The following is a 22,755-nucleotide window of genomic DNA, read 5'->3' on the forward strand; positions in this document are numbered from 1 at the left end:
AAATTCCCACGTTTGGTTACTCTCAATGGTTCCGCATGGAGTCATCAATCCCCTTGGACTGTTCTCATTTTGGACATGGAGGTTAGTAGCTAGTCACACGTGGAATCCAGAGAATGAATGCATGTTACCAGTTGGTTATTTGGAATTTGCAGCCTGAACCAACTGATGCCCTAACATTTGCGTAGATTGATGATGTCATTAATTCTCTGCAACTCCACTGTTTTTATGTTTGGGGTGCAGCTGATCAAGGGAGAGCTGCAACTTTGGAGTTGACTGTACGTCTAATATGACTAAAGTTTCAGTTGGATATCTACAAACACTTATACTTTGGTCTTAAGGAAAGCATATCTTTCCTCCACCAAACAATACATTAAATATACTACAAGTCATTGGATAGTTTTTTTTGAAAAGCGGGACCAGGCACAATGGACTGAATGGCCTCCTATGTTGCGTTATTCTGTAGGCCATGTCCCGTTGAGAAATCTAGCTGATTGATTTGGCTTTATTTTGACAGAAATTGACATGGCGGAGAGTCACAATACAAATATGTCTGAAATACCAGACCGCCATCCACCTTCCCTCACACCTGGGCCTATACCTCCTAGATTACAGTCAGGCAGCAGGACTCAGGCATCCAGTTTCTCTCCAACACGACGATCCCCAAGTACTGGATCAAGACCCCTTCCATCACCAGGTAATTGAATTTACAAAGTATTGACTTTGAGTAGTATCGATTTTAATCAATACCATAAGTTTAAATCAAACTATAAAGGACGACACTAAAGTGATAAATATTTAAGATCACAAGTATTTTTACAACCATGAAATTATGCTGACAGATAATAGTGGCTCAAATGTAACACGGTTGTCTGAAATCTCTTTATCCCTATCTTAACAAATGAATTATCCTATTTACTATAAATTTACTATAACATTTCTGATAGAGGAGCAATTTCATACAAGTGTGTTGAGCATTTGTTGATACCTCTCATTTTATCATTATAAACTATTTTTTATTTTACTGTTATCCGTACAAAAGATGCACAAAGGTCAGATCATGAACTCATTTGAAGGGAACTATGTGCATTTCAAACCTTTTATATGAAGTCTATTTTGGGCACTTGAATTATTGTAATTAACATTTTAATTTCTCTCTATTCTGAATTACTTTATGTATTCTACAGGAATTTTCATGTTTGTTAGAGGTAAATCAGAATCTTTATTTTCAATGCAAATGAAGGTTTTGGATGATACTGTGATTTACCATCTGGCTTGGGTTTAAAACAAGTCAATTTGATAGCACAATTTTTTTTTCTGGTATCTATAGAAGAATTATTTGAAAGTAACATTAGGAATTTTAGCTTGTTTCAGATGATTATAAACCTGTGACATCTGGTGTGAAAGTGGAATGTTACTCAAAGCCACATTTTTTATGTTTATGGGATGTGGGCATTGTTGGCTAGGCCAACATGTATTGCTGATCCCTAAATGCCAGTTAAGAGTAACTACATTATTGTGGGTCTGGAGTTGTCTGTAGGCTGGACCAAATAAGGATGGCAGAATCTTCTCTCTAAGAAGGGTTTTTATGCCATTTGGCAGTGGTTACATGGTTGGCTAGGTTTTAATTCCAGATTTTTATTCCACCATCTGTCATGGATGTAGAATCCCTACAGTGTGGAAGCAGGCCATTCAGCCCATAGAGTCCACACTGACCGTCGGAATAGCATCCACTCTTCATCCCTGTAACCCTGTATTTCCCATGGCTAATCCACCTAACTGACATGTCCCTGGACACTATGGGCAATTTAACATGGCCAGTCCACCTAACCTGCACATCTTTGGACTGGATGTCGCTGGATCATTAGCCCTTGGATTGTGGATTACTAGTCCAGTGACATTGCCACTATGTCATTGCTTCTCCAGTGCGCTGCTGCTGATGGAAATTACGATCTCAGTGCTGTGATAGGGTTTTTTGTTTGAGATTGGAGATTAAGGCACATTAAGTAGACCCTGTTTGGAATGAGTTTACTGATAACTCTGCATGTGATGCATCCTATATCTGACTAAATGATTTAGGGTTTAAAAGCTTAAATTCTGAGTAAAAGGTGCATTACTTGGGGTTTTTATTCTCTTAAGGTTAGAAGATTGAACTATAATAAACAATAAAAGGGATTAATAGTGCAGATTGATGGTGGTGAAAATCCAGAACAAAAAGCACTGTCTTTAAATTTGTGCTAGTCTATTCAGCAATGGAATTAAAAAACACTTCTACGTTAAAAGGGTGGTAAAACTTCGGGTACTCTTGTCACATAAAAGAGCTGAAATCTGAATCAATTGAAAGTTAAACTGAGATTGATACTTATTTATCAGATAAGGGTATCAGGAGATATGAAATTGTGGTACAGATTGACCATGTATTATTAAATGGAGGAGCAGGGTTGAATGGTCTGTTTCTGTACTAGTGATATAGAGTCTTCACATTGAAAGGTGGAACAATCCTTGATTTTACAAAGTTTGCATCCTGAAGAGAAAATGTGACAACAAAACCAGGAATAGTCATAATTAATATTCTCTGTTTTCTTGTTAAGGGAGCCCCACCCCGATGATTCATGAGATTGTCACATTTGCTGATGCCCTACTGTCATCAGGGAGGAGAAGTACCATTTCTAGACGACATAGTACATCTTCTGTATCACCACAACATTCCAGGCACAGAATGGCGGCTTCTTCCCAAATGGGCATGACATGCCTAAGATCGAGTGGGAACATTAATACATCACCATTGTCGTCGCTCAATATGTTATCAGACACTGAGACTGGGAGTCACCTTGGTGAAATTGTTCATAAAGCATTTCATTCAGGCAAACTAAGCACTTCACACCAAGGATTTTCTGGTCCTTCTAGCCGTCAAAGATTCAGTAGTATTGATTCTGCCACGATACATCTTTCAGGAGTTTCTCAAGCGGTAGGTTCCCAACCTAACAGGTCATTGCTGACATCCACAGGGCATTACAGCTCAAAAGAACATTCTCTGTTTTCATCTGGTAGCCAGTCTCAAAACAGTGCCTTGAAAGGTGAAAATATTACAGCTGTAAATGCATTGGATGGTTCAGTGACAACATCAGCATTAGCACAAACATCTAACTCAGTTACAACAGTAACTGTATCACGTTCTTCACCGAAAGAAGCATTTAATAACAGCGGGTTGCATACAAACTCTAATTCGGTAACATCTATCTCCAAAGAAACTAAAGGCTGCACATTACCTTTCCATCCAAAGGATTCAAGAAGGTTGGTTGAGCAAAGTAAAGACACTGTTCAAACAGGAAAGATAAGCGGATTTCATGCTCTAGGTCAAGACGCAGAAAGGACAAGGCTACAGTCTGCTGGAGTCAGCCATGTCACAGTCACGGCAACCGAGCATCCTCGGTCAAACTGCATAGAAAAGAGATGTGGCACGAAAGCATCCTCCACTGATCTTTCCAGAAACAGCAAAGTGCAGGCAGTAAAGCATTTTGAGGGCTGTCCAACTGCAGATTCTGCTGTAGATGTAATGGTTAACACAAAAGGAGCCAGCAATTTGTTGGCTGAAATAGATAAGAAAGCTCAATCTACTGAAGAATCTAAACAGAGGTTTGGGGACAGATCTGCTGGTATTGAGCATCCTCTGGTCACGATCATTGGAGATGGAGTCCAATCTGCCTTAGAAAAAGTCCAGTCTGACACTGGCAAAAAAGAAATGCTTGCTTCCCAAAAGCAAGGAATTCTTGGATGTTTAGAACCCGAGTACCTTGTTGAAGAAGATCATGACAAAGGTTTGACCGCATCCATGTCGGGCAGCTCTCAGGGAGGTGATGAGGCTGTATCCTCTTCAGTTGTGCCTTCTGTAATGTCAGAAAGTCCAGAAAACGAACGGGAAGTCCTCCGGTGTCCAAAATGCAACAAAATCTACAAGCAAAGGGTGAAAAATCTTTTTCAGAAACATGTCCTGCAGTGTGGAAATCAAACTTCACAGGATGATGGAGATGGGAACAAAACACAGGATAATGATTCAAACAAAAGGCGGTATCCCCGCCGGAGTGCCCGAGCACGCTCAACTACATTTTTTGGGTTGACTCCCTTTTATGGTGTAAAGTCATATGGTGAGGAGGACTTTCCATTCTACCGGGATCCTTCGGGAAAGAAAAGAGCAGAACAATCAACTCAAGGACAGGTAGATGGAGCTGACGATCCAAACACGTCCTCTGATGAGGATATGGAATATTACTACAATTTCACAAGAACAGTAATCACCTCTGATCGAGAGGGAAGGCTTGAGCCGTGTAATTTCTTCGATGGAGAGGAGGATTGCCACCTACCCAGGATCAGCCAGCTTGATGGTGTTGATGATGGCACAGAGAGTGATGCTAGTGTAGCCACGACGGTAGGCAAAGCAACACAGGTGAACAAGATAAAAGCCAAAGAAAATGGAACAGAAAACCTAGATCTTGATGGAACCGTCAACAGTGGGGTCGATGATGTAGAAAAGGAGGAGCATGGTGTCAAAACAGTTTCTGACCTGAAAGGCAATGATTCAAAATTAGATAACTGTCTTCCAGTAAACAGAGTGAAGTCTCAGGGCCAAGACTCCATAGGGGAGGTTTCTCTCACTTCATTAGACACTGCCAGAAGAGTCCACTCCAGCACACCTTCAGACAAGAATTTGTTGGATAGTTTTAACACTGACTTGTTGAAATCTGCCAATGACTCCGATAATAACAATAGCGATGACTGTGGTAATATTCTTCCATCTGACATCATGGACTTTGTTCTTAAGAATACTCAGTCTATGCAGGCGTTAGGGGAAAGCCCAGAGTCATCGTCTTCTGAACTCATAACGCTGGGTGAGGGTCTAGGTCTTGTTAGTAACAGAGGAAAGGACATGGGCAGTCTCTTTGAAGTGTTTTCCCAACCTCTCCCCAGCACAGAAACTGTAGAAAGTGATGTCTCAGCATCCATTCCTGCAGAGGAGCCATTTGAGTTGCCTCTGGAGTTGCCATCCGACCTCTCTGTTTTAACAACGTGCAGTCCAACTGTCTCCAATCAAAGCCACAGCAGCCTCACTGTCATTTCAACATCACAGCTGACCTCTTCAGAAGACCAGTCGGTACTGAATATACCTGCTGCTGAATCGGTAGAGAAGGGGGTGACAGTGACAGGAGAGAAGTCAGTGACAGCAAATGATGCTGAAGTTTCTTTGATAGGGCATCAAGTTGTGGAGTCATCCGGTGAAAGCCACATGGCTTCTGATCAGTTCATGCAAAGCCACATGGATACCGACCAGTTAACTACACCAACCTGTAGTCAGGTAGAGCAGGGGCCTAACAGCCAGGACATGACTGGGGTTGGCACCAGCTCGTCAGTTGTCATTCCAGCATCTGTTAACTCCTCTGTGCCACCTCAAGGTCAGAAATACATTGCAAGTCCTGCAGACAGTCCTGGCCCTGCTCCCATTGGCAACGCTGCAGTGCAAACAGCAACCCCACTTCTTAAACCAGGAACAGATAATGTAATTGTTGTCAATCAGCATGGACATCCACTCTATGTTCTCCAGACATATCCCAGTGGCGTTACACAAAAGATAAATCTTGCACCTTCAGTGGGTCCTGCACAAGCAGTTGTAGAGACAAACAATGCAGTCCTTGCGCAAAATGTTTCCATGGGAGGTAACCTAGCGTTAGCCACAGGTTTAAATGTAAGTTTGCCAGCTTCCCAATCGATATGCACTTCTGCCACAATGGCAAACAGTAAAGGTTTGTTGACTTTGTCACAACACCCTCAGTTACATTCCTTTGCGGGACCAACTGCGTCAGCATTTCAGTCCAACAGCACTAGCTCTCCCTCTGGCCTTCTCATCGGGGTCCAGTCACCATCTGATCCGCAACTTTTAAACTCAGAATCTAATCAGAGGCCAGAGCTTGTCACTACCACAACCTCTAGTCCAGGATCGTCCCAGGCTAAAAAAAGACCGATAAACAGGCTACCTTCCAAAAAAGGCAAGAAGCTTGCACCTTCATACCAACAGACTTCTGGTTCTGCTTCAGAAATTGTGCCTAATATAACTTTAAATAATTTCTCACCGTCACAAGTCCCTGGAGGAATAACAAACCAGACCAGTTTGGTGGATTTAGGAACACTTGCTAGCACTGGAGCCCAACGAACAATTCCTAATATAATTAAAAGGCCCAAATCTGCAGTAATGTGTTTTGAACAGTCCCCTTTGCCTGTGCCCCAAATTCAGCAAAACCTGGGCGCAGTTGGTTCTACCAACATGATTGGTCCAGAAAATGCTCATTTGGCAGCTGGAAATGTCTCAGCATTGGGTCCAACCCAGTCAGTTTTGAACGTTGTATCTATGCAAGCAGCAACAGCAGCAACTAGTGGGGGTACAGTAACGGGACACATTCTGGGTCAAAGTTCAGTCACCTTAACTACCCCTATGTTACTAGGGACAACAGACATCACTGGTTCAATAAGCAATCTGTTAATCAAAGCTAGCCAACAGAGTTTAGGACTATCAGATCAGGCAGTTCCATTATCTGGAACAGGAATGTTCCAGCATCTAGCACCGCCGCATAGCCCCAGCAGTGGACCCCTGTCACCATCTCAGAGTATCTGTCTGCTGCCTTCCAGCCCTGCAGTTAGTGTACCAGTTGCACCAAGCTCATCTGACCAGGACGGGGCCTATCAGCTAAACCAACAGATATCTCAGCTTCTGTCTAGTAAAGGTGTTGTATCGTCCTCCCAGTTGGATACTGCCTGTAATTCAGGAAGTCAAATGTCGACAACCATGCTAACAGTCTCAACTAGTGTCGTGAGCAGCACAGTTGTTTTTTCAACCACCAGCATGTCTTCACCAGTTTCAGTGAGCTCTGTGTTTTCCTCCACCATGGACCAGTCTCCTGTCGATACAATGACTATGGTGTCTTCTGACTCCCCAAAGGCCAAGCCCAGGGTAAAACGGGCATCACCTGCTTTGGACAAACAAAGCATCAAAAAGCACAAATCGGCCCATGTTATGACTGAATCCTTTGGAGATCATCAAGCTACTTTGGAGTCTGATTCAACCAATGTTCCCCTGTCCTCTAGTGCAGAGTAAGTACTGTGTGTTCTGAGCAAAATACAAGAAGTTTTAAGATGTTCATTTTAAAGTGACGTAGCTCTTAATACATCTGATCTTAAGTAATTCTGATATACTTGAAAATATTTTTGTGATCTGATATATGTAATAACCTGAGTAATAAGTGTATACTATATATAAATACGTAATGATTTGTCAGTCTCCTCTAGGAATAAAGTAAGATTTTTAATTTCTTTGCATGAAACATTAAGCCAGGCCCTGTCTGTTATGTCAGACTGATTTAAATATTTCATGGCACTATTTCAAAGAAAATTAGAGGAGTTATCCCCATTGTCTTAGTCACAATTTATCTAGCCGTCAACATTGCATAAAAATGTCATCTGGCCACTGTTGCATAGCTGTTGGTGGGAGCTCGCCCTGTATAAATTTGCTGCTATCTTTCCTGAATTATGAAAAATATTTCAACTTCTTAGATAACTAATTTATTAAAATAAATAATTTTGAATTATCAAGGCAAGTCTGTCGCCAGAACCTTTTGCGTTAAGTAGAGTAAAATATCAGGACACCTGTTGGATAAGTCCGATAATTCACAAGCGCTATATTTTATATACACACCTCTATGTTGCCTGTAGGATTTCAATGAAGTGTAATGGGTAAGTGAAGCTTGTACAAAATATTAACTGGAAAATGCGCAATCATACTGTGATTTTACTATCGCAAACCAAAGCTGTATCGAATGCATTTTAAATGATATTTGAGCAATGCTGAAATCCCTGCCATAGTGGGAGCAATTTCACATGATGATTCAAGAGCCTTGACAGGATTTATAATGCACCATATGATAGCCATGATGTGGAGGTGCCGGTGTTAGACTGGGGTGGACAAGGTCAAAAATCACATGACACCAGATTATAGTCCAACAGGTTTATTTGAAGACACAAGCTTTCAGAGTCTCACTCCTCCTTCAGGATTCAGTGAGAGAAGTGGCATCGAACACAGAATTTATAAGCAAAGGGTTAAAGGAGCTCTGCATCAGTTCAATGACCCTTTGATCTTCTGCATACAAATTCTAACGGTCATAGAACTGGTGCGGTGTTCCTTTGATCTTTTTCTTATAAATTCTGTGTCTGATGCCACCCCCCACTGACCCTTCAAGGAGGAGTGAGACTCTGAAAGCTTGTGTCATTAAATAAACCTGTTGGACAAAACCTGGTGTCATGTGATTTTTGACCTTGACCATTTGATAGCAAATTGAGGCAAATTTGATACTGCCATTTAACAAATTACTAATGCACTAAACATACCTAGTAACAACACTTTACCTCAATCTAAATGTTTGTAATTTATAACATAATTTTAGATCTATTCGAGTACGGATAAAGACGGTGCAAAACGCAGCAGAACTCGATGAGCACCAGCAAGAAGTTGGTAACCGGGATTCCGAATCTCCAAGGTGAGCCGAGTTTATGGTTATTCTTTGCAGTGAAATGCATTGCCATTTTCACACCTAAGCTCAAAGAACTACATTCAGTCTTCTGTTTTTCCTGCATGAAACTTGAATGCAGCTGAAGTTATAGAGCAGGTGATAATTGGAAGCTTAGAAAATCTAGAAAAAATTGTTTCCATGTCTGAGTGAACAAATTGTTTTGGTCTCTCAATCAATGCTAAAACTCGGCCAGCTTAGTGAAATCAGAGCAGTTTGGCATCTGGTAGAAACTTGCAAGTTATCTCTCATACATTTTGAAAGTGCATTCGTATAAATTTGAAAATTAATTTTAAGACTTGTACTGAGCTTATCAAAATAGTTAATTGCCAGCAAATCTGTCTTAATACATCATCAACTAAAGCAATGATGTGGAGGTGATGGTGTTGGACGGGGTTCGACAAAGTTGGAAATCACATGACATCAGGTTATAGTCCAACAGGTTTATTTGAAAACACAAGCTTTCGTAACCTTACTCCTTCTTAAGTTATTAGTGAGAGAGGAAGTATCAGACGCAGAATTTATAAGTAAAAGATCAAAGGTTCACACCATTAATGAGGATGTACTGAACAAACATAAGACGCTGTTAACTCTTTAATCAGTTAGAAAGTTTTAATTGATTAATGTGTATATGTAAATCCCTGAATTCCTTTCAGGTCACGGTCCTGAGAGAACTAAAGGTTTAACAGTGTAAAGAAGAGGTGACCTTTTAGGTCAGATAGTGCATGTTAGGTGTGAGACCTTGTTTAAAATCTGTTTGTGTTTTAGGTTGGAGTCAGACTGGTTTTATTTCTGAAGTAGGAATTTATAAAACAGTATTGACTGTCTATAAATTGTATGCTTTTAGAACAAACTAAAATGCTTCTGCAAATACAGATCCACCCCATAGATTTAGGTTTGTGTGTATGAGAGGCGGGGGGCAAGAGCGTGTGTATGAGGTGGGGGGAGGGCCAGAGTGTGTGTATGTGAGAGTGGGGGCGGGTGGGCAGAGTGTATGTACGTGAGTGTGTGGGGGGGGAGCAGTATGTGTGTACGTGAGAGTGTATAGTGTGTTGGGGTCACCCGTCGTGCAACATGTACCCAAGATATCCCGTTTGAGGCCATCCTCATGGGTACCAGACTTGCCTAACAGCCTCTGTTTGGTGACTCTGTTTTGTTGTGTACCCTGAAGTCTGCCTTGGAAGACACTTACTAAAGCAAGTCCTTTCTTTGTCCTTAGTCAAATGGAACATATGCCAACACTGCAACCTTTTGAATCCATGAATACTGGAACACCAAACACAGAAGGACAGGATGACTTTGTCACTGGTAAGTAGCAAGCATTGTTTCACCTTTGCTGAAATATGGGACTGCTGTGACTTGGTCTTTATATGTGAGCACTAACGTTCTTTGATTTGGAGTGGTGGGGCCAAATGCTACATTTTCAGATTTCTACCTCAAATTGCCCATTTTTAACAGTTTGTCTTGTCTACTCCCTAAAAATAATGCTGAGATAGGACTGAGTGTGAGGACTCCAGTCATCTTCCCCACGTGGGGAATTATGCAGCCTGTGGTGTCATTGTGAACGTAAGATGAGAAATAGCAAGATTAATGCACTTAGTCCCTTGAGCTTGCATTTCTAATCAGCAAGGTCATGGCTGCTCTGACTGTGGCTTTTAGCCTGCTTTCCTGACTGTCCCCCATAGCCCTTGACTTCATGGTAGGTAATAGATTATGAAGGGAAGAAAGATAGGAAGGAAACCACAAATGTTATGGGCCCATTTTTTTTTTATTGCTTCATAGGTTCACATAGCATTATCTTGGCTTGTTTCTGTGCCATGTATATTCTCTTGTCCCTGCCTGTGCTAGTATATATGCTCCATTACAGTAGTTTCCCATTTTTCTTATTTCAACTAACAATCCCTTCTTCCTGAACAACTTGTCCTATTTCGACTTAAATGCATCTACACTAGTTGCTTCAGAATTCTCTGTGGTGTAACCTGTGTTCAATACAAGTTTAAAGTAAATTCCATACTTTTTAATGCTGTACTTCTGGAAATAAAGCCCAATTTAAAATAAACCAGCTGATAGTGAGTCCATTTAGAGTCCTCTCAATAGTTGTACTGTAGGCAAGAATGACTAGAAATAAGTAGAAGCAGATTGAGCCCTTTTTTTTATTATTTAACTCTACTGATGTCAGAAGTATAATAATTAGTGCTTGTTAATGGAAATGACCTAGTGTACTTCAACTGGATACAAATAGTGAGGAGGTCAGATTTCTGGTTCTGGAAGAAAGATTGTCTTTAAGATGATAATGAGGGTGTACAGTATAGTGAGGGGTGTTGAGTACAAATGATATCATAGTCATTTTGGGCCAAATGGACTGTTTAAGTCTCCTAGGCTCTGCGTAATTGAGTGTAAAGTTCAGCCTAATCTCTGAATTTGCTAATCTAAGCCAAGCAACAATTTGAATGTTCCATTGGGTCTCACTCCCACTGCAAGGTTTTTGCAGACATCAGGTGAAGACTGAGCTAACCTCTCATCTACAGGAAGGATTACAAGGCAGTAGACATACCTAAAGCTACTTTTGGGAATAAAGTGGTGCTCAGGAGGGGCGAATGAAAATAGAAGAAAGAAAAATTAGATTTATAGCGCCGTTGTGTGTCTGGTTGGGGCACTGTAGGCGACAGGAGCATAAATAAGCTCAGCAGAGCCACCAACAGCCACAAGAGCAGTATTAAGTATTGTCATTTCCAAATGAAGGGATCCTTTGGATCATGTAATTTATGACCCAAAGTAAGCAAATGATTTGAATCTTCGCTTCATGAATTTTGCTGCCTTCAGTGAATAAATTATTTTTTGATCACAGTATTATGCATATTGGCAGCAGAAATGCCCAAATTCTCAAGAATTAAGTGCACCAACTAATCACTTATGTTTGATCTTCTGACTTTGCATTCCATACTTGGCAAAGGTCTTAGTTTTATCCTTCTGCACCCACACCTTAATCATAGAATCCCTGTAGTGTGGAAGCAGGCCATTCAACCCATTGAGTGCAGACCAACCCTCCAAAGAGTATCCCACCTTCCCCTACCCTATCCCACTAACCCTGCATTTCCCATGGCTACTCCACCTAGCCTGCACATCCCTGGACACTGGGCAATTTAGCACGGTCAGTCCACCTAACCACATCTTCAGGCTGTGAGAGGAAACCAGAGCACATAGCGGAAACCCACACAGACTCAGGCAGAAGAATATGCAAACTCCACACGGACAGTCACCCACTCATACCAACTTCTCCTTTAACTCCTCTCACTTTCTTCGGATCAAACGTGTAGCAATGGGTACCTGCACGGGCCCCAGTTATACCTGTCTTTTTGTGAGGTACATGGAACATTCCTTGTTCCAATTATACTTGAGACCCTCCCCACAACTTTTTCTCTAGTATGTTGATGACATCAGTGGTGCTGCTTCCCCCTCTCATTCTAAACTGAGGAGAGGGAATGGCCTAGTGATATTATCACTGTACTTTTAATCCAGAGACCCAGGTAATGTTTTGGGGATCAGGTGCGAATCCCGCCACAGCAGAGTGTGGAATTTGAATTTAATAAATATCTGGAATTCAGTCTCGTGATGACCATGAATCCATTGTTGATTGTTGGAAAACCCAATTCATTCACTAATATCCTTTAGGGAAGGAAATCTGTCCTCCTTACCTGATCTGGCCTACATGTGACTCCAGACGCACAGCAATGTGGTTGACTCTGAACTGCCCTCTGGGCCATAGGACTGAGCAATAAATGCTGGCCTGGCCAGATAAATCCACATCCTATGAATGAATGAATTTAAAAAAAAACTTAAAATTTATCAATTTCACTTCCAATTTCCACCCTGATTTCACCTTCACCGGGCCCATCTCTGATTCCTCCCTTCCCTTCCTCGTCATCTCTGTCTCCATTTCCAGAGATAGACTGACCACTAATATACACTAGTAACCCACTGACTCCCACAGTTACCTTGACTACGTATCCTCACACCATCCTTCCTGTAAGGACTCCATCCCGTTCTGCTAGTATCTTGGTCTCCATCACATCAGTTTTGATGATTCCAGCTTCTGCCGGGCATCCTCAGAAATGGCCAGCTTTTTCCTCAACTGAGGATTCTCCACAATCATTGTTGATAGGGTCCTTACCTGTGTTCAACCGATATCCCGCACTTCTGTCCTAAACCCTTCCCTTCAGCAATAATAGGGTCCTCCTGGTCCCCACCTACCACACCACCAGCCTCCACATCCAGAGGATTGTAAGCTGCCATTTCTGTTACCTTCAACAGAATGCCACAACCAGACATGCATTCCCCTTTCCTCCCTTGTCAACTTTCCGCAGGGATCCTCCCGAATAGTGTAGTCCACTGCTCTACCATTCCCAACATCTTCTCATACCCCAATGACACTTTCCCATGAAACTGCAGAAGATGTAACAACAACCTGTTTACCTCCTCTCTTCTCACTGTCCAAGGCCCCAGACATATCTAGTGGATGAAGCAGCAATTTACCTGCACTTCACTCAATCTAGTCGAGTATATTCACTGCTCACAATTTGGTTTCCTGTACAATGGGGAGACAAAACGCAAACTGGGTGACTACTTTTCAGAACACCTCTGTCCTGTCCACAAAATGATCCCGAGCTTCCAGTTGCCTGCCACTTCAACACATTACCCTGGTTACAGGCCTGCAGTAGTGCTCCAGCTAGCCTCAGCCTAAGGTTGAAGAATAACATCTCATTTTCCGCTTGGGCACCTTGCAACCTCCAGAACTCAGCAACCAGTTCAATAACTTTAGAACCTGATTTCATTCTTCCATGTTTTTTTTAACCCACCCCATAACTGGTCCAGTTTTGGCATGGGTTGCTTTTAGCACAGTCACCCATTTTCACATGTTCCTAGGCCCATTATCATATATGGGATGTTTCAGTGCAGCTAACCCATTGTTTCCTTCTCTTAGCTTTTGTTAGCACCTACTCAGCTTTTCTTCTGCCCTGGCCTGCTATCCTCAATCTCCTTGTTTACTTACACCTTTCATCCTTCTTGGTCTCGCTCTCGCTCGCTCTCCCTCTCTCTCTGGGCTCCTTCTCCATCTATCTATTCACCACACCCTTTCCTCATCCCTCCCCCAACGTTGATTTCAGATAAATATCAAGTTTTCCTAGCTGCTAACAGTTCTGGTGAAGAGACTCTGGACTCTAAATGTTAACTCTGCTTACTTCCCACAGAAATTGCTGCCAGACCTGCTGAATTTCTGCAGCAATTTCTGTGGGTCTTTTTCCATTTAAATTTACAGGCTCTGTATTGTACAAACATGCAAAAATGTAGCAGAAGGCAACTATTTGGTTTCTCAAGCCTGCTTCACTATCGAATGAAATTGCGATTGTGTGTTTGTGCTTTGAATTCTATATTCCCATCTACCCCTGATAACCCTTCGTTCTCCTTACAAAAATCGTCCATCAATGTCTTAAAAACATTTAATGACCCTGTGTCCACAACCTTTGAGGAACAGTATTCCAAAGTTGCTCAGCCCTCTAAGAGAGAGAAACTTTTTCTCACCACCTATGATCAAGATTATTAGTCTCTCCATACACTTCTAGCAATGTTGCTGTAGTGCTGCTTCACTCAAAATCAGCCTGCACAGGCAAAACACATCAGAAACAAAACTAGAAATTGCTGGAAAAAGTCAACAGTTCTGGCAGAATCTGTGGAGAGAAAGTAAAGTTAGTGTTTTGGATCCAGCGAGCCTTCATCGGAACAGGATCCAAAAAGTTAACTCTGCTTTCTCTGCACAGATGCTGCCAGACCTGCTGAGTTTCTCCCGCAATTTGTTTGTTTTAGATTTGCAGTTCTTTGTTATATTTTATTGAACATCAGAAATTCCTGTTAGCTCATTTCTTGTATGTACTTATGCTTTTCTGAAAGTACAAATAAAGCTCATCCTTAAAGGGTTAGTGATCATGTATGTTCTGTTTTCCTGCTAGAATCCAAAAGCTCAGATGATGATGACTCCTTCAGTTCTCCCCTTCTTGCTTTGCTTGAGCAAGAAGAAAAGAGGAAAGAAATCAGGAATGAGAAGAAAACAAAGAAAGGTCTGCTGTTTCAGATCACAAGTGACGATGGGTTTCAGATTCAATGTGATAATATCGAAGGTAGGGATGGTTTACTGTTTTTTGTCTGTAAGAGAAAGAGAAGGGAAGTGTTGTCTGTGTGGAATAAGGGGACTGCGTTCCACATGCTGGATGAAAAGAAGGTTTGATTGTCTGCTTAGAAGTCAAACTTTTAAGAACATGTTGATTGGGTAGAATCCATGATTCATACTTTTAGATTGTTCTGATAGTCTGTTACGAACAGGAATTGCTGAGCAAAACCTCTTGACTTCACAGTTGGAGATAAATCGTTAACTCCAGATTATTCTCGTGTCTCCCCCAATGATTGGTCCAGTCTGGTATCAGCAGTAGTCTAGGTGGAATGGATGCCACTTATTCTGGATTGCAGTTGTTGCAAAAATACTTCGAACTAATAATTCAATAGTTTTGAAAACTGGTAATTAAATACTGAAGACCAAGTAATTTACAAACTATAAGAATGGACAGCAACCGCCATTGATTATATATTCAATTGTTAGTTGAAAGATAGAAAACAGCACACTGAAGTAGAGGTTTGAATTGGCTAGAAAAAGCCTAATTTGTCTGTCCGATAGAGAAAGGAGAGCTAGCAGGTACCTGCCAAGTTCTTCATCCTTGACCACCTCTCTGCATCCTCATTAACTTGAAATCAAAACTCATTATTCACTCTATCCCAATTGTTTTTTGTATCTAATCCCTGTGTCCTTATTTATTTTACTTTCTCCTGTGTCAACCGTGGTTTAGCAGGTCAGATGTTTGTGTTTTCAGGTTGCACACCAGAGATTTGACCTGAAAATCTAGGTTGCCAAGTCTTTTGGCTGAGACTTGAAACTGAGGTCCTGTCTGCTGACTTTGAAGAAATGCAGGGAAACATTCCCTACTATCCTGACCAGCATTTGTAACTTATTCAACGTTGCAATCACAATCACTTTTCTGGGGCCGTGCTGTCTGTACATTGACTTAGACCTTGCTTTGCATTCAGGGTTCTAATGCTACAAAGCTTCAGAAGGAAAGCACAATGCAACATTCTGAGGTTGGGGAAAGCCTTTAGTTTAAAAGCCCTTTTCTCTTTCATTCTTTAACGTTGATAGTGTCTTGCCATATGGGCCTTGAACCCTTTTAAATGAGAAAAGTTCCAAATCTGTGTGTGTGGTTTTATGATGTCTACATTTAGAATCGAAGCATGTATCTGCCTAAATTAAGAGAACTGTGAATTTGTCTGCAAAAATAAATTTAATTACTATAAATTTCTTTTTCTAGAGGGTTGGAGGGTGCTGACTGACAAAGTACAGGAAGCTCGGTCCAATGCCCGCCTGAAGCACATATCGTTTTCTGGTGAGTGTTGTTTGCTGTGAAGGGAATCTCACCCGTGAGATGGCTGTTAGGAAATACAGGTTTTACACTTGATAAGGATAATTCTTCAAGGGCGAGAGCAGCTAAAGTAGCAATTGCAGCTCTAAAACTTTCAGTAATAACTGAGTCCAGCTCGCTGAAACATAGAAAATAGGGACAAAGTAGGCCATTCGGACCTTCGAGGCAACTCCACTATTCAATATGATCATGCTGATCATCCAACTCGGTACCCTGATCTTGCTTTCTCCCCATACCAATGATCATTTTAGCCTTAAGAACTATATCTAACTCCTTGAATGTCTTAATGAAGTGGTTGAGGCCAAAACCTGTGGCAGAGAATTCCGCTGACTTATTGCTATGGGTGAAGCAATTTCTCATCTCAGTCCTAAATAGCCTACCCCATATCCTTAAGATTATTGACCTGCCATAATTACCCCAATGACAGTGTTGTGTTCAGTTCTTAATGTGCTTGTTATTGAAAGTGAGAGCTTTTTCCTGAGTGGGGAAGGGAGAACAATCTGCCTGTATCAGTGTGATTAGCATTAACCAAGCCCTAGGAGCCAGGATATGACTGGAAAACCATCCTCCCACAGTTTGGAAAAAAAATTTACCTAGCAAAATGTGTGAATGTAAAATGTACTGTACTGTTAATGTGAATCTGTATTTGTGATGTTTGGTTCTAAATTGTAAAACCTTTCATTTTACTTTATATTGAATTATAACGTTTTCACATTATGCATCAAGTTTATTTGCTGTTCCTATTTAAATTTTGATTGTCTGCTTTAGCATTTTGAGTTAATTGTCAAACAACAGGATTTTTCTCCATTCATTCATGGGATGTGAGCATTATTGGGTAGGCCAGTGTTTTTGCCCCATCTGTAATTGCCTTTGAGAAGGTGGTGATGAGCTGCCTTGTGGAACTGCTGCTGTCCGTGGGTGTAGGGACACCCACAGTGCTATTAGGGAGGGACTGCCAGGATCTTGACCCAACAATGTTGAAGGAGCAGCTGAGTGGCTTGGAGGGGGAATGTGCAAGTTCCCATGTATCTGTTGCCCGTTCCCTTTTTAGGTGGTAGAGGTCATGGGCTTGGAAAGTGTCATCTCAGGAGCATAGGTGAGTTGTGGCAGTGCATTCGTACTGTTGATGGTGGAGGGAGTGAATGTTGCAGGTGTTAGGTAGGGTACCAGTCAAGCAGGCTGCTTTGTCATGAAAGGCTTCAAGCTTAGAGCGTTGTTGGAGCTGCACTCATCCAGACAAATGGAACGTGATAGATCACACACCTGACTTATGCATTGTCGACGTAAACACGCATTGAGGACAGGTGCTAAGTTAATCATTGCAGAATTCCAAGCCTCTGACCTGTCCATTTAAGTGGCTAGTCGAGGTCAGTTTATGATCAGTGATAACTCCTAAGGTGTTGATGGTGAGTATTTGTCCTTACATTTATTGTTTAACTGTGAATACATAGCCGCCTGTTATCTGTTTGTCTCAGGCTGCTCTGCCTGAAGGTAGGAATAGGAGGAGGCTGTTTGGTCCATTGAGCTGATCCACCAACCACTCACATCATGGCCAATCCGAATCTAAACTACTTACTTGCTATGGTTCCATCTCTCATTACCTGCACTTTAACAGAATACTTTCAATGTCAATTTTGAAATTTTCTCAACCGGTTTTTGGAAGGGAGAGTTTCGGATTTCCACTATCCTTCATGTGGGGTGCTTCCATTTGAAGGAACATAAATACAGTTTATGCATCATGTCATTTAACTGGAACTACTAATATTTTCTGTCCTTAAAGTAGAATTGATAAAATGCCGTGAAAAAATTGAAGTGTTGGTCACACTGAAGGGTATTAATTGATGTTCTTTGGTTATTCAAGTGCTTAGTATTTTCAGAATCTTATATGCAAATGCTAGTTTTTATTTTTTTTCCCATTTGCAGCGATAAATGGACTGAAGATGCTGGGTATTTCTCATGATGCAGTGGTGTTCCTAATCGAACAGCTTTACGGAGCCAAGCGCTGCAAAAATTACAGCTTCAAGTTTCACAAACATCAGGAAGTGGATGAGCTTCCTATCAACCCACACGGATCAGCAAGAGCCGAAATACACCAAAGGTAAAACACAAAGGTAGAAATTTGCATTCAAGCTGTTCACTGTTTTACTGGGCTGATTTCAGTTAGCAAAACGACTTTGTGTTGCAGTGGAGTGATCGGGGGTTAGATCAGCTACACATAAGGTTGTCGACAGGATATCATTAGGCGGAAAATTTTGATGAATGGTGAGATGGAATTTGCTTCCCAACAAGAGCTTCACATTTTTCTGTATCATTGAGAGAGAGAATATGATTTACTTCCACACATATGACACCCTAGAAGTCTGAATTGGATATTTTTTCTTTCAACAAGAGTCATAGATGAAGGACTGCACTTGTCGAGCAGAATTACTGCAAAGCAGACAACTGGAGATCCTCCAGGGATTGTGCCACTTCTGCATTTGTGTGCTTTGGAAGAGAAAGAGACTGTTGAGAATCCCGGAGAATTAAAGTTTTTGAAGTCCTGGAATACAGTTGGGGGCAGCATGGTTATTGTTGACTTTAATGTAGTGAGGATGGAAGTTTCATGGTCTAAGACACTACTATGGTTTAAAAACTTAAGAAAAATAACAATGTGATCTTTAGTCTTTCAAAACATGAGCTGTACATTGAATGAAGAAAGATAAATGTGCATTTAATATTGTACTTATTACTTGATAGTATTTCCCAGAAGATCCACAATTTATTGCTTTATCTTTATTTATGCAGGAAGTCAGCATTTGACATGTTCAACTTTTTGGCTTCAAAACATCGGCAGCCACCAGATTATTGTCCCAATGAAGAGGAGGAAGAGGAGGTGCAGCTTAAATCAGCACGGTGGGCTCCAGTTAATCATAAGCTCACATCCAATTTGTTATATGTCAATACTTAAAAGTTACTGTGAATCAAAATCAATGACTGTAATGTATCATTCAAAAATCTAGGTGTTTATCCAGTGGTGTATAAATTTGTAAACATGTATGTAATTAACCAGCTTTGTTAGGTAAAGGCATCAAGGAATACATGCTACATATTGAGATACAGCTTACCTACCAAAGTGATGGGTGAATGGCTTCCTTTTCCTGCCAGTGGATCAGTATCTTAAAAATAACAGCATTCACATGATTTTAGATGTTAAACTTTTGCTATGGTTTTCATTAAAAAAAAACAAGGTTCTTGTTAAGAACCCATGGAAGTGCAGCTTATATCTCATGGGCAGGTTTAGTGAATCTAGGACACAATTTGTTGCAGCACGTGGTTTTCTTTCTTGCACTGCCTTGGACATTTTATATCCAAAATGCTGATACTGGAGCAGCTATCATATACAGTGAAATTGTGTTCATTTACACAATGTGCCATGCCAAGTTACTTGCCCTGCTGATAATACGAGAAGCTAACTTTTTATGGTAGCCATTATTTTTTCACAAGATGGGATATGTTTTGAAATTCAGCTAGGCTCCAGTTATGTTAATGTGGATATGAAAAGGTTGTTTCTTAAACATTTTGTACTGAGGATGCCATTCATAAAATGTATCCCGTAATTTGTTTTTATACTGGCGTTCAGTGTTAAATGTAAGGTTATTTCATTTTGTTTCAGAAGATAACTTGGACATAAAGATATATATTTGAAGTAAGAATCAAATTGAGATGAATACTATTTTATCACTGAGTTTCACTGTCAAAGAAGTGAAGAAATATATTTGAGGAGAGGTTTATGTTTATAGTATAAATATCCTGGAGAAGTTCATAGTGAAGTGATGGCATTGCAGTAACTTATTATTGTCTTTAACCTTGTAGGCGGGCGACTAGCATGGACCTCCCAATGGCCATGCGGTTCAGGCACTTGAAAAAGACTTCAAAAGAAGCAGTTGGTGTCTACCGGTAAGAGAAAATAAGTTCTACACAGTGTGCACGGTATGTAGAGCTGCTTTTAAGCTGCTAGTGGAAAAGTGAATGGATTTGCTCCATTACGTTGTGTTAGTGTCAACTTTTCACAAATGTATAATTTGTGCTGTTGGAGTTACTTTAACCTCTAATATATTACATCCGACAAAAAGGAAGATCAAATTAAGACTGGAGGATTTTTAAAAATCAAGCTTTTTATAAGACTGTCAAACTTAGCTGAACTGATCATTCGGGAGATTCACAAATATGTGATTTTGTATGGCATGAGAACTTAACTTAATGCTACAGTATTTAACTGCATGTTACTTAAATGCAATAAGTAAGAACTGCAGTAACTAAAGAAAAAGGAAGAGCTGGTTCATGTGGACAGATTGTCATCTTTTGTGTACACTGCAGGATTGTTCAACACAGTGTACTGTGTAAGCGTTTTTGGGTCTACACGATCTGGTACATATCATTGTGAACAGCATTATCTGCTTAGGATCTTTTTATGTATATGCTGTCAGGTATTCTGATATCTTTCTAATGCTTTTCTTGGTGATTATCCATTTAATTGCTTATTGGAGAGCCTTCTGAGTAAAATCAAGCTCATGTTGATTCTGGCTATTTTGATTTCTGTTGAGACTTGCCAGACTGGAAGCTACCAAAATACACTTAATTTTGGATTCTTCACCCTCCCCCTGCCTATATCCTGAGGGATACTGTTGTCCAGCCATAGAAACCATGGCTACAAAAGCGGCTCAGAATTCTGAGGAGAATGACTCTTCCTCCTGTTACAACAAGGTGCAGGGCTGGATGAACACAGCAGGCCAAGCAGCATCATAGGAGCAGAGAGGCTGACGTTTCGGGCCTAGACCCTGCAGGAACAGCAACTCATATTCCGCTTGGGAACCCTGCAGCCCAATGGTATCAATGTGGATTTCACAAGTTTCAAAATCTCCCCTCCCCCCACCGCATCCCAAAACCAGTCCAACTCGTCCCTGCCTCCCTAACCTGTTCTTCCTCCCACCTATCCCCTCCTCCCACCTCAAGCCGCACCTCCATCTCCTACCGACCAACCTCATCCCGCCCCCTTGACCTGTCCGTCCTCCCTGGACTGACCTATCCCCTTCCTAACTCCCCACCTACACTCACCTTTCCTGGCCCCATCCCCGCCTCTTCGACCTGTTTGTTTCCTCTCCACCTATCCTCTCCTATCCCTCTTCTATCCGCCTCCCACTCCCTCCCTATTTATTTCAAAACCCCCTTCCCCTCCCCCTTTTCTGATGAAGGGTCTAGGCCCGAAACGTCAGCCTCTCTGCTCCTATGATGCTGCTTGGCCTGCTGTGTTCATCCAGCCCTGCACCTTGTTGTCTCGGATTCTCCAGCATCTGCAGTTCCTACTATCTCTTCCTCCTGTTAGCCCAGTGTTAGCCTATTATCTACAGAAAACACAACTCAAGACGCTGATGAAAACCATCTCCACTTGGCTGGATGAGTGCAGCTCTAAAAACACACGAACTCGACACCAGCCAGGACAAAGCATACCACTTGTTTGGTTCCCCATCCACGACGTTGAAAATTCAACCTATGATACAGGGCATCGCTGGGTACTATCTACAAGGTACACTGTGATAACTCACTAAGGATCCAAAGACAGCACCTTCAAAACCCATGTCTTTTGCCACTTTGGAGGGCAAGAGCAGCAGATTCGCTTGCACACTTGCAAGTTCCTGTCCAAGCTATATACCATCCTGACTTGGTTATAAAATACATAAGATCCTAACATAGAGGAATAAAAGGAACATAATACTGTGATACTGAGAAAAGACCATGAAATCCATCATACCTACTCTGTCAGAACTCTTAATTGTCTTTCTAGTTACTCTTCCATTTCACTTCTAGGAACATTAATTTCCTGAATGCAAGAATCCAGTTTCTCTGATCGTTTAGTAACCAAATCTACCTCAACTAACACATCATTCGAAATGAGTGTAGTCTGAAATAGATTAACACATTACCAATAATGAAATGCTGGAGAAAGGACTGCCGTTAAAATTAAACTGGATTTGCTAGCAATATCAATAATCCCAGAATTTAATGGAAATAAACTGCAGGGAGAAGGCTGAATGGTTTATGATAAAGAAAGAACTTTTAAATTGTTTTCTTAAATTATGGTTAGAGGAGCTGGCTACCCAGAATCCTGAAATGACATCATTTGTGGAAGTAAAATAAGACTGTAACTGCCTATTTTAACACTTTAAAAGTAAGATGGCAGTCTGCAATGACACAAAATCGTAAAAGATGCAACCAGGCTTGAAACAGATGGGTGAGCAAGAGCCAGTTGATTCTGAATGATTGATTACTTCCAAGCAGCTCACTGTCCCTACCTGTCAATAACTTGTCTAGAATTAATGACTGATACCCATGAGCTGGAAGCCACAGACAGGCTAAACGTGCTTAAGCCAAATAAAGCCTCTACGGGGTAAATAGTATTAATGGACCATTAATCTTCAGTCCCATTTAAAATCATGGGATTGATTTACCCTCAACTTTATTCCTGGTATTGATACAATAGCGGCATATTAAACAGCAGTTAACTTGGATTTAGAAAGGAAATATCCTGATTAACTAACCCTAGTTGGCCTTTTTTTATTTGAAAAGTTATCATCCTGTGTTGAAGCTGTTTGGCA

At 41.2% G+C, this 22,755-nt stretch overlaps 1 protein-coding gene across 1 annotated transcript in view; it reads left to right on the forward strand.

Annotated features, from left to right (window-relative positions):
- The first annotated feature begins 6 nt into the window (after positions 1–6).
- Positions 7–22,755, forward strand: part of LOC109933287 (histone-lysine N-methyltransferase 2A-like) — a 37,292-nt gene continuing 14,543 nt past the window's right edge. The window contains exons 1-10 of the mRNA XM_048615663.1: positions 7–81; positions 515–694; positions 2,589–7,134; positions 8,481–8,573; positions 9,823–9,911; positions 14,609–14,776; positions 16,013–16,087; positions 18,047–18,221; positions 18,908–19,015; positions 19,976–20,059. Of these exons, the coding sequence (XP_048471620.1) occupies positions 36–81; positions 515–694; positions 2,589–7,134; positions 8,481–8,573; positions 9,823–9,911; positions 14,609–14,776; positions 16,013–16,087; positions 18,047–18,221; positions 18,908–19,015; positions 19,976–20,059 (5,564 nt within the window). The 5' untranslated portion in view covers positions 7–35. The remainder of the gene's footprint in view (positions 82–514; positions 695–2,588; positions 7,135–8,480; positions 8,574–9,822; positions 9,912–14,608; positions 14,777–16,012; positions 16,088–18,046; positions 18,222–18,907; positions 19,016–19,975; positions 20,060–22,755) is intronic.

The sequence above is a fragment of the Rhincodon typus genome, chromosome 32 (assembly GCF_021869965.1).
Source record: "Rhincodon typus isolate 14 chromosome 32, sRhiTyp1.1, whole genome shotgun sequence".
NCBI classification, from domain to species: domain Eukaryota; kingdom Metazoa; phylum Chordata; class Chondrichthyes; order Orectolobiformes; family Rhincodontidae; genus Rhincodon; species Rhincodon typus.